The sequence below is a fragment of the Porites lutea genome, chromosome 4 (genome assembly GCF_958299795.1).
Source record: "Porites lutea chromosome 4, jaPorLute2.1, whole genome shotgun sequence".
Lineage (NCBI taxonomy): Eukaryota > Metazoa > Cnidaria > Anthozoa > Scleractinia > Poritidae > Porites > Porites lutea.
This window is the reverse complement of record NC_133204.1, coordinates 14388838-14400780: the sequence shown is the minus strand read 5'-3', so window position 1 is coordinate 14400780 and position 11943 is coordinate 14388838. Positions and strand designations below refer to the sequence as shown.

Sequence of the window (11943 nt, the reverse complement as noted above, 5' to 3'; positions counted from 1 at the left end):
ATCGGCTACTCAATCAGTGAATAGCCAGTGCAATTCACTGATTCACCTCCAGTTCCTCCGAACGAGCGACGCCAAATTCGCGAAAGTTAGGAGCAAAATAGTTTCTTCTAGGTTTGCTGCCGTAACAAACAAAAAAATTTCTGAAATTTCACAAATAATCAAGCAAGCTGTTCCCGAAATACACGAAGAAGGTGAAAAACTTCGGTTTGGAAGTTTTAACAGGTAAAGCTTTGTCCGTTTGATTTGACTTTATCGATGAAACTGGTAAAAAAGTTTTTTGTTTACAAATGCATATTAAGTCTTGCGTTACTTTATTTAGCTGATATGTTCACAAATAAGCTTAAAACTAGATAAACATATTTTTTTTTTTACAGAATGGTTTTAAATACAAAGAGAACACACAACCTTTTGAAGAAATTTCCCCGGAAGAGCTAAACAAATGCCTTCAACAGTTATATTTGTCGGTAAGAAAACGCGACGGCCGTCGGTTTGGTCATTACGCGCCAAAATTATAATCGTTGACAACAGTAAATGAGTTAAAAATCATCACTTGTGTGTTCAATTATCTCACTGTTTTAGCATATACTAAAACAGATGAAGGACCCAACACTAGCCATCTCCACTTCAGTGAATAATTGTTGTATACATTTTTTATTTATTGGTAATCTATCACTGACTGCTGTACCCCTAAACCTCCTCCCGCCTCGGCTAGCACCTGCTATTTGCGGCGGAAATGGACTTCATGTAAGTGTTAATTGTTGCCCCCGTAGGGATTTTGCCCAGAAGGCGAAATTCCAAGGAGGCAGCCTAGTCCCTAGGCTTTCTCTCTTGATCCGTTCTCCGCACGAAATCTGGGAGAGAGCGGGCGAGAGAACGCGTTCTCGGCTTTAAAGTTCTCGGCGAGTATCTCTCGGTGACGTCACAGCTCAAGGTAGAGTCCAGGAATGACCGAGCCGAAAACGCCTGGGCACTAGGGTGCCGAGGAGACACTCTAGTAACTCACGCGCATAGTAAGGAAAGTACTTACAGTTGAAATATACAGTCAGCAGTCAGTATGCCAGAAAAAATCTCGATTTGCTCGAAGAGGGGCCACGAGGAATTGGTAGGTAATGATGACGTTTCTATTGTTTGCGCCCGCAAGTACGAAATGGTTAGGATGATGTAAAGACAGAAAATCCCGAAGGGACTGCTTAGGTAGATTTTGTGCCATTTATCGTGCAGTCATACTTCGATACTCTTTTGCGTTACGTGTTATCAGTGACATTCCGTGGAGCTGTTGTTTCGAAAGTTATGGACCAAAAGCGCAGATGAAGTTATAAGGTGTTTATAACTGTGTATATATAAACACTTGGAGAGTTTGCCAGACACGAGTTTGCAAATCTTTGATTGGAAACCTTGCCAGACACTCTTTCTCTCTCTTTGACCGGAATAACACTCAACCCCAAACAAGCAAGACGAGTGAACAACTGCTAGCTTAACACTAGCAGAACGATGGACGATTACAGAATTTGCCAACAATCAAATTCTGTGCTGACTTATTCCCTGCTCACAGATGTACTTCCGCTATAAAGTTTAAAATAGGACTAGAATGCGCGAGCGTGAATTGATCAAACGTCCTTTTAATTTCTAAGGCTTACTTTCCGGTAAATAAAATGAACTGAATATAAAAAGTGAAAGAGAAATAACGAAAAATTCAACTTCTAATTAAATCTTTTCTTATGGTTTAGAATAAACTATTTTCGCAACTGAGAATGTTTTGAGCAAAGCTGTGTAAATCGAACTGAAACTGTGCATGGAACGTTGCGTTTCCTGTATTTGACCTATTGTATGAAATATGTGTGAAAATCTTCATTATGAATCGGTATATTTCAAAGAGCTGCACAACGAGCAAGGATACTATTGACCGACAATATAGAGAACGGGGGAAGCTGCAGTGTCAACTATTGCTAGTTATAAAGTGTAAGTGTGTCGTAGGAGATATTTGTTACAGAAGATTACTTCTCTCTCGTTGAAATCCGAAGGACGTGAATCCAATAAAGACCACTACGATCAGTTGTGATAAACCGTGAGAATTATACAACTATCCCCAGAAGGATATAGATATACCGAGACGCTTCGCGTCTCGGTATATAGCTAGCGCTGTTCACAGACCCTTTGGGGGTAGTTGTTTTCGTATTTACCAAATCAGTTGGATAAAACTGAAAAAAGAGTAACTTTTTGTAAATTAAAAACGTCACTTAGTAGGAACTTTGTTTACAATTTACAAACATTTCGGGGATTTGTCAAGTGCATTTTACGATTTTGTTGCAAATTCAGCATGAAAAAAATTTTCTTCCTTCAGTGAACACCAACAAGCCAAAGTTCGTCGCTTTCTTGTTATTTTTTTTGTACGACTGCTTCATTTATCGCGCAAAAATGTCTCGAAACGAGACGCCATCTTGGCTCCGGTCGCAAACATGGAATTCCAACCGAAAATTGAGGACAGAAGTTTTGTAGCCTGCGCCGCAGACGAAAGTAAACTCTGGTTAAGTACTTACACAGGAGACCCACTCAATCTGCGTGTGTAACCGATTGTTATTTCACAGTAAATGTAATGCAATTATCGTTTACCTCACCAATAGCGATATGTCGCTAAGTATGTATATAAATAAATGTTAAATAAACGCTGAATTACCTTACATGTGGTAAATTGTCGTCCTTTCGCCTCAAAAGTGGTTTTTTGAGCGATTTTGAAGGATTTTGAATTTGCCGTTTACCGTTCCCAAAACCGCTTTTGAGGCAAAAGGACGACTATATACCACAGGTAAGGCAATTCAACGTTTATGAACATTGATTTGTATACATACCTAGTGATAAATCGCTTTAGGTGAGGCAAACGGTAACAGTACATTTACTATAAAATAATATCGGTTTGTATGGGGGCCCTGTGCTACTGAGGTTAAATTACGTCTTTGACCAGGCCATAGTTAATGGAGGTGACTGGTTATGAAGCCCGGCAAACATCAAAGGAGCAAACAAAGATGCCAAGATTTATGTTAGAAGGTCCACGACCCTGCACAATCTTTTGTTTTGCGTTCATACGTTATGCATAAATTACGTAACCAGCACGTTTCTATTGGTTAGTTCCTCAGTACGGAGTAAACAACTATTGTGTTTTATGCAGGGTCAAGGCCAAAAAAGAGAACAAAAACATACAACAAAGAACTTTGTCGGGTTTCATAACCATTCCCTCTATTAACTATGACCAGGTTAAGGTATTGAGGGGCTCCTTTCAATCGGGTTGGTACAAACTAAAAGGAATATCGCTTTCAGAATCTGTGACATGAAATATATCAAAAATCAAACAGAGAGAACTGCCACCGAGCTGAGTGATATGGCTCTTGGTGAAACGTAAAAATAACAGCTCAGAATATAATAAGAAGGATGGAGAATAAATAACACAGTAAATTCAAAAGATTGTATGGATGGACAAACTTGGGAAGATTGAAGTGGCCTTCAAGATTTCGGTTTTTTAAAGATTTTTCAGCATAACAGTTTTCGTTGTTTGAATAAACGTTTGAAATACTGCCTGGGACCCTTACAGTCAAACCTCTTTAATACGGACACCTAAGGGAAAGAACCAAGTGTCCGCTTTACAGAGGTGTCCGTATTATAGAGGTAGGGAATGTATGATTTTTGCTATTTCTGGAGGGGAGCCAAACGAACTGTTCGTATATAGAGAGGTGTCCGTAAGGAGAGGTTAGACTGTATTTGTCTTGTACAAGTAATTTCTCAAGTTCGATAGCAAATAAGGACGCGTAATTTGCAATTAGACAACCGCGTCACATACCTCCTTCCTTTTTCTAACCACATTGTTGTTGTTATTATCATTATTATTATTATTATTATTATTATTATTATTATTGTTATTATTATTATTTTTCATTCAATATTTATCCAGGACATTCAATTTAGCAGAGCTAGTCTAAATGGAGCCTTCACACAACACTAATTAAAACAAAGGTATTAAACCGTGATTACTTAAAACTAGACAATTAATTAAGTTACAAAGGCAACATGTACCGCAGACGTTACTGTTTAAAATGACGCTTTAGCTTGATTTTAAATTCACTGAGGGTCTCTACTTGTCTAATGATTCTCAGTAGGGTGTTGTAGGTCCGAGCACCGTTTATTCTGAAGCTACCTTGGTATTCAGTAGTTTTTGCGAAGGGAGGGCGCAGCAAATCACGGCTTCAGGTGTTATAGCCATGGAAAAGGTGCGCGTGCCTAAACTCAGTAAGTAAGTACGAAGGTGCTACTCCGTTAAGACACTTATGGACTAAGACGCATCTGAGATAATTTCTACGTGCTTGTAGGCTGGGCCAGCAAGGTGTTTATTTTAACCGTCCTCAACCCCGATAAATCGACCTTCAATAATACATGCGGCGCGTCTATTTAGCTTATCTAGATAAGCTTTACTCCCAACCCCACAACTGCCCCAGACAGGCGAACAGTAATCCAACAATGGCAAGACTAAAGTATTGTAGAGTATTTGACAAGTTGGCTTGGCTCGTTACGGTTCTGGTAGGCGTGGACCCTGGAAACGAGGTTGTTTTGTTTCCAGCCTCGTGCTTATCATATTCGCGACTTTTTCACATTCACAGACGGAATGCAAATGGTAACTCTGCGGTCAGATGGTATCATTGCTCGCCGTTATTCCACTAGGTGACCCAACCGGGTTTTTCAGTAAAATTGTAAGGACTCCAGACCTCGGATCTACTCGCTGGGTTTCCCACCCCTCCCAATTTTCGAGGGAAAAGCCCCGGTTTGTGTTAAGAAAATAGATAGGCCGTGAACAGTCTTTGTCTAATTTTGAAAACCAAAAAAAAAAGGAAGTGAGACATTTTTAGCAACCTGTAAAACCAGATCAGCCAGGACTTAGAACTGAAATGCCCAGGAGAAAAGTGGTTAGAGCCCTGGACTCATGTTATACTTCAATTGCTTGGTTGAATACAACTAAACTGGCAAAGAGTATAGTCCCGAAAAGTGCTGTCGATGATGGAAGCCTATGTGAAGGTTATCCTCTTCCAATCTGATGGTGACTTCGCCAGGAGCCCATTACAGGTTATGCAAACGTCACTGTCATTAACAATATTAAAAGTCTCATTCAGGATCACTTTCGCGTCCATTTTTGATTAACTTATTCCATTATTTGAAATGGTAATTCCACATGAGTGTCAGTCCGATGATGGCGAACAGCTAGCTGTTCATCCGCCCCAGCTTACAGCTGTTACTGTGCCTGTTGTTTTAAAATGAACATTGGCATAACCCTCTATCATTCACTCCATTCCTGACTGGTTTACTGTAAATCTCCTAAAAAATGCAATAGACCTCTTTAGCTTGCATTGTATGTTTTGTTTTTCCAATGAAGGTCCCAGGGGGATTTGACCTTTAATATTTTCATAGATTATGCGTACATTTGCACATGAATAAGACTAAATTTGAAAGAAACAGTTCTCTGGAGTATCGTCACATGATCTGTGTTGGGAAAACAAAACATACTAGCTAAAGGGGTCTACGTTTATTAAATGAAATTCACTAAGGAAATAATATTCTACCTACCAGTAAACACCGACACGCCAAATTTTCGCTGCTTTCCGATCTTGGTGGTTGTTGGTACAGCTGCCTCATTTGGTTTTTCAAAACGGTTGCCAAACGAGACGCCATTTGACTCCCGTCCCAAAACAATGAATGGCCAAGGAATTATTCCGAGTTTGACGAGCCAAGCAAAACGCGCGAAAATTGCTATCGACTGATTTGGTTATCAATACTACTCAAGTCTCAGCCTTGAGCATTGACAACAAACATTTGCAAACTGCACACACCCTCTACCATATTTAGCGGCCTCATTCAACATTTCCTTTTGATAGCATGTACCTACTTAGAAAAGGTTAACCTCGCACGTGATGTCACACTCTCTTGGCTCATCATTGCCATCTCCTCCAATGAAATGCCTGCGAAGGAAAGGGGGTCAGGGTCATCTGTTTAATTTCGTATTTTGCTTACGGATGTCAACCTCCAACAATAATTTGCAGTGTGGATCAAGCTAGGGATTCTCCTTGGCAATCCTAGTCGCCCAGAAAATCAGACTGACAGGAGCCAAAAGTAAAACAAAACACAACGTTTATTTAGCATTTAGATCCATACATAAATCACGACATTGCCAACTGAATTAAAAAAAACCCCTTTTTTTGCCAAATATATATATATATATATATATTGTTTTTAATTAACAAGCTACATAAATTTACATAAAATAAAATTGATAACAAAACTGCGTTCTTTCCTTTTAAACGAGTAATGAAATATCAGTAAGATATGGCTAACTGGCTTCACTTTCTTTTCTTCCTGTGTGAATTTTCAGTGCTAGATACGATCTACTCAAGGGTTTTCTCCTCGATATATTTTGATTTTTCTTCGTCTCAGAGGCTTCTTGTGCTACTGAGAGCCTGGGAGAGAGGGAGAAAATTCAAAGAGCACTCAATCTATGTAAGAGACTTTGCGATTCGAGGACGCGACCGCAGCGAAAACGTCACTTCAAAAATGAATTTGTGTTCTTTTCAGTCTTTATCGCGATTATTCTAACTCACTTACTTTGTCTAAATGTAGGCGAACCCTCCCGGAGTTGAATTTCTGAGAACCATATTCAAGTTAAGAAGTCGTTGTCGTGCAAAAACGGCAGAAAAGAAATGTACAAAAAAGTGAGATGCACGTGCAAAGTTGTTGTAATGCCTACTAGTATTGTTGTTTTTGACGTTCTCGTTGCCGTCGCGTCGTCGGATCTTAAAGTTTCCGTATTCAAGAAGCCAGAGCCTCTGCGAAGGAAAGAGATGTTTTAACCTTTTTGGTAACATGTACAGTTTACTGTACCTCTAGTAACATTCGTGTTTGTTGCAACTAGCTGCCTTGCAATTAAATTACACGTCCGCTTCAAAATAGTTAACGTTTAAAAGCCTGTGCACGCTGAAACCATTTTTGTAATCTGAAAGTTTGGAAGCAGCAACTAATACTAAGTTTGCATTTCTTTTTTCTTTTGGGCCACTCTTCGAGTGACGTTTACTCTTCGCTCAGCATGTTCAAAATGAACAGGGCCTGCGGGTTTGGATGATCTGGATAGGCCATGTCTACCAGTGTAGTGTTGCCAGTGCTATCAGAAACCAAGTATTTTTTGTAGAACTTGTTCTCGAACATGATATAACTGTTCCACCCGTACCAGTGAAACACAAACGTTGCTTTGTCAGGATCTGGTACCTTAGCCTCTTCCTTGAATAAACACAAATACAAGGGTGATAAAATTAAAGTGATACGAGTATAAACAGATCTTCGTTTTCTATCACATCTACGTTTATTAGCCAGTTGTGAGTTGGAGACGGGCAACCCTGGCAATTAAGTGTCCGAGGGGAGGCTATCCTAGGGCAATATTTCTTTTTTGGTGAATAAATAGAAATGAAGTGAAAATAAAGTAATTTTATTTACTCTAATTCGCTGTACATAACTTTGCTCAAAAGTGAAGAAAGGCGAAAATAACACTGTGAAATTTGTATTCAATAGATCCCGCTAAATACGGGTTTCTATATAAAGGGGCTCAAGCGTCAGAATTGAGTTCTAACTCAAAAAGATTCAAGGTTTAAGAACCTTCGCGGCACACACCTATCATAAATTGTGAATTGGCTGGAGCACTCCCCCCTCGTGGATGCAATGAACTCCGTTTCGAGCCAAAGTCGATAAATATTTATGATTCACGGTACGCCATTGATGATTACTCCTTTTTCAAAAGTCATTTGGACACAATATCAATTACAGAACTCAACAAAACATTATATCAGATCAAATATTTGTTTTCGGTGCCTCCGAGAGGGCGTTCACATCCGGAAACTTAATATCTAAGAACGCGTTTAGGTAATGATAAGCATTCTTACCACAGCTTTTATTTTAAAAGTTTTTTTATCTTCATCCTCTTCTGCCGCTATGACGTACTGTTTCCCACTTTCCAGGTGCTTGAAGAATAGTTTCCCACTTTGTGTCCCCTCATTCACATTTGTTATTATAGCTAATTAAAAAGAGATTACGTCGACATCAGTGGATTAAACTAGAAGGAAGCAAAGGTGTTTTTATAACTTTGTGACGAAACCTTAGCGACCGTTCAATAATTATCAGGAGGAGTGCCGAAAATGAGCCTTACATAGCGTAATATTACAACATAGCGCCCCTCCTCCCAACAAAGGCAAGCTAGCTCTGACCTCCTCCCCCCCCCCCCCCCCCACCTCTCTCATCGACTTAAATTTACATGAATTTACTCCTTTTGTGATGAAAAGTCAGTTTCAGATCGCTGCGTCCGACACTACAAAAACTACATTTCACAAAGCTGATCATTTCAGAACAGTCCGATTGCGCATGGCAGGAAGGCGGAAGGCGTCCTCGTATGCCTCTATTCGCACCATCTTCATGTGTGCTGAGGTTCAATTGTCCTGAAGGTGCGTGACACTCCCTTTTGGCTAAAAAGTTCCTTTAGACTTAATGGTAATTCCTATAGAGGGGACACTACCTCTTATAAAGGGACACCCCATTCTTGAGATCCTGAATACAGCCCTGTTTAGTTCTGTTAAGAAGAAGTAAGCTAAAATATCATGTGACCAGAATTGTTTATAGCTTTGGTGCTACAATTAATTAATTATTGTTATTTAATTCTTTGTTATATTTTGATTACATATAAATCGAGTTTTGTACATGTTAAATCAAATAGAAAGAAATAAGCATTTTCGTTGGTGAGGCAACTTGTTCACAAGAAAATTAGATACCCCCACCCCCCTCCCTCCTTGGAAGGAAAACTTTCATGTTGCCCTCCTCTTTTAGGTAACGACTCTTTATGGTACTCCACGGTCCCTCTGATTTTACAGCCCTCTCCTATCAGCTAAAACAAAAACGTTTGTATCGCATTGAATGCAAAAACTGTTAAGCCACAGAAGTGAATACAAGCCGAGCAACCTTTCTTTCGTCTAACGAGGAGATAAAACGTTTAAAGATCGTCACGCCGACAGAGGCACTCATACCTCTAACACACCCAAACTTGGTCCTCTAGTCACCAGAAACAGTATAACCATGATTTCCGAACATTTTATCATTTTTTCCTTCTTCTAACTTGTGTTAACGAAACGCATTGGACTTTAACTTTTAAGCTCTTTTCCAACTGCGGAGAACTATTTTATTTTTTCACATTTGGGCCATGGGGGCTACATTTGAGCAGTTTTTAATTTCTCAGTTTTTTTTTTTTTACCTAAAACTTTGCGCTGTTTACTCTGCCGTTTCGTCAGTGGTAAGTCTGGTCATAGTCATGTACAAAGACTGATTTCATGAATAAAAACTTTTGCCCTTTGAGCACCACATTTATATCTATGGCCACTTTTTCGACATTTTTTTGAGCATTTTTCTTTTTCAGAAATTCTTTCAGCGCAAGAAATGACAAGAAAAGGAAAGCAAAATAAAAGAACACTTACTGTTGCCTTTTGTATCACTGAAGGCTCCATTACATAACACAAAGTTATCCTTCAGAGATGGGTCAAGCTGCATCAGGCCGTCACTGTTCCTGCTAAAAAGACTCCAAATGTGATAATTGGTAAGATGATAAATTGCTGAACACTCCACCCCTCCTTCCGAGGTCGTTTCTCTTTTATTCTGCCTGCTATGCCTGTTCTCCATCGAATAAATTGTTTTCGATAAAACTGAGTGGAAATGTAGGTGTGCACCGGAATTTAGAGAAGAAGAAGGATCCGTTTCCAGGAAACAGCAAGGATAAGGATGGTCTGCGGCCGCCTCTCCTTCACTTATTCGAGGTTTTTCTTAAAAAAAAAAACAACAACAACAACAACAGTGAGTGTTATAATGTATTACTCCACTTCATAGACTAAAAAGAGCATGTGCCAACTTTTGGCACGATGATTTCTGGGATGGCTTAGGTGGAAATGCGTTTATTATAAGTAGTTAATTAGTCTGTGGTATTTAAAGGCAACCGTTAACCAATCATTGCCTTTCCTGACTACCCAAGCGATTCGAGAAATCTTTGCGCTACGATCTTGTACCCATTTTCCCTGCTTTATTCAGTAGCAGATAAATGAAGATAAATGTATACGGGGTTCTTTTACTGTGAAACTCACAAAACTGTGAACAGCAGAAATATTTATTGTGTTGCGAGAAATAAACCAGTAAGGCATGAGATGACTTAACCGCAAATAACAAAGGTGATTAATTCTATTCAATACGAGCCCACATTGACTGTAATACAGTATAAAAAAAGTGAAATTGATCCACTCCTCAGTTAAGTCTATGTGTGCTCGCATTGAGTGGAATTTTGAGTATATTTCCTTTAAGGATGAGTACTCTCTCGGTTTGTTGGAGAAAATCACCTGGGACATATGTAAACATATGTCGACCAGTGGAACACCAAATGGCAATAGCACACTGTTAAAGAAATTTCAAGTGCCATATTTGTTCTGAAATAAATCTTGAAACAAGGTTTAAACAAGATTTAATGGCCCAAAGCAATTTTAATGGCCCAAAGCAATGACTCAGGAACCTCATTACGGCCTCTTGTACACCAACCCTTCTGTTAACAGATTGCCGTCTTTGCTGGTTGGACATACTTTCTCTATAGCAAGAGTCCAAATTGTATAAAAAAAAAAGGAAAAAAAAAACCGTGGAAACCTCCTCTGATCTCCACTCAAGGGACCTTGTTAGACTGGAACGTGTAAGTAACTCCCAGCAAATATTTTACACGTTCCAGCCTTTAATTCCTTGTCTCCCACGTTACTATGTTCCCACTAGTGGTTTTAGTTCGTTGACATCCCTAGAGGACCAAACCTGGAAATAACCGAACCGTCTTTTACTTATACCGTATGCCTGTGCGATGAATATACACCCCAGCAAGTCAAGCAGCCGGAGCCTTTTGATGGCTTCCGTGTGCTTTTAACCTTGCGTGCAGGAGTGTGAAACATGCTTAAACTGATTTAAATGTAGCATTTATACATATACTTTTTCAGTCGAAAGCGGAAGTGAGTCTTAAGTGTGTAAGCAATTGTAAAATAATGACTCTTATTTGTGAACGAAGGCGATGAAGAAACTAATTCCTAATCTTACCGAAGAGGATTCTAGTCAGTGTTTGAAAATTTTATCGTAGTACACAGTTAAGAAGACGAAAATCGACTGGCAGAGATTCGAGATGTTTTGCCTAAGAGAAAATGAGTAATTTCTTCGACAAATATGATAACAAACATACCTGCACCCGATCATCTTGACAAGTTTCTTTGTCATTTGCAGTGTTTTTTCAAAGACCAACGAAAGAAAGATAGAAGCGAGTTCGAGCCAGACACAATGTCCAGTTTTCAAAAGACTCCAGCGTCACACGAACGAGAGAATACTTACAATGCTCTTAGTTTTGACCGACCAAACTTTAAAATATGTCTGTAAACCCTGAGGACTGGTATGTTGACTTTGCCTTTCCAAATTTGAACCTAGCTTTAACGAAGCTGATGTAGAAACTGAATCGTAACCTTACCGAAGAAGAGAATTCTAGTCAGTGTTTGAAAATTTTCACGCAGATCACAGTTGAAGACGAGAATAAACTGGCAGAAAGAGAGGTTTTCCCAAAAACAATAAAAGAGCGAGTCCTTCGACAATGACAACAAACTTACCTTGAAAAGCTTCCCTGCCTTTTGCAGTGTTTTTCTTTACAAGGACAAACGGAGGAAAGATGGAAACGACTTCTAGACAGACGCAGATAGACAGATACAGTGCTCTTAGTTTTGACCGAATAAACTTTTTCAACATGGCGAATTTCTTTTCACTTTCTCGGAAAGCCTTTGTTATGTGCTATTGTTTTGGTGCGCCAATAAAAGCTTTCTTTTTTGAAGC

At 39.3% G+C, this 11943-nt stretch overlaps 1 protein-coding gene across 1 annotated transcript; it reads right to left on the bottom strand.

Annotated features, from left to right (window-relative positions):
- Positions 1-7033: 7033 nt before the first annotated feature.
- On the bottom strand, positions 7034-9869 carry LOC140933996 (uncharacterized). Its single transcript, XM_073383684.1, has 3 exons — positions 9534-9869; positions 7959-8089; positions 7034-7302 (listed from the first exon to the last, which is right to left on the bottom strand). The coding sequence occupies exons 1-3, from the start codon at positions 9733-9735 to the stop codon at positions 7096-7098; spliced, it is 540 nt and encodes a 179-aa protein (XP_073239785.1). The 5' UTR covers positions 9736-9869; the 3' UTR covers positions 7034-7095.
- Positions 9870-11943: the final 2074 nt, after the last annotated feature.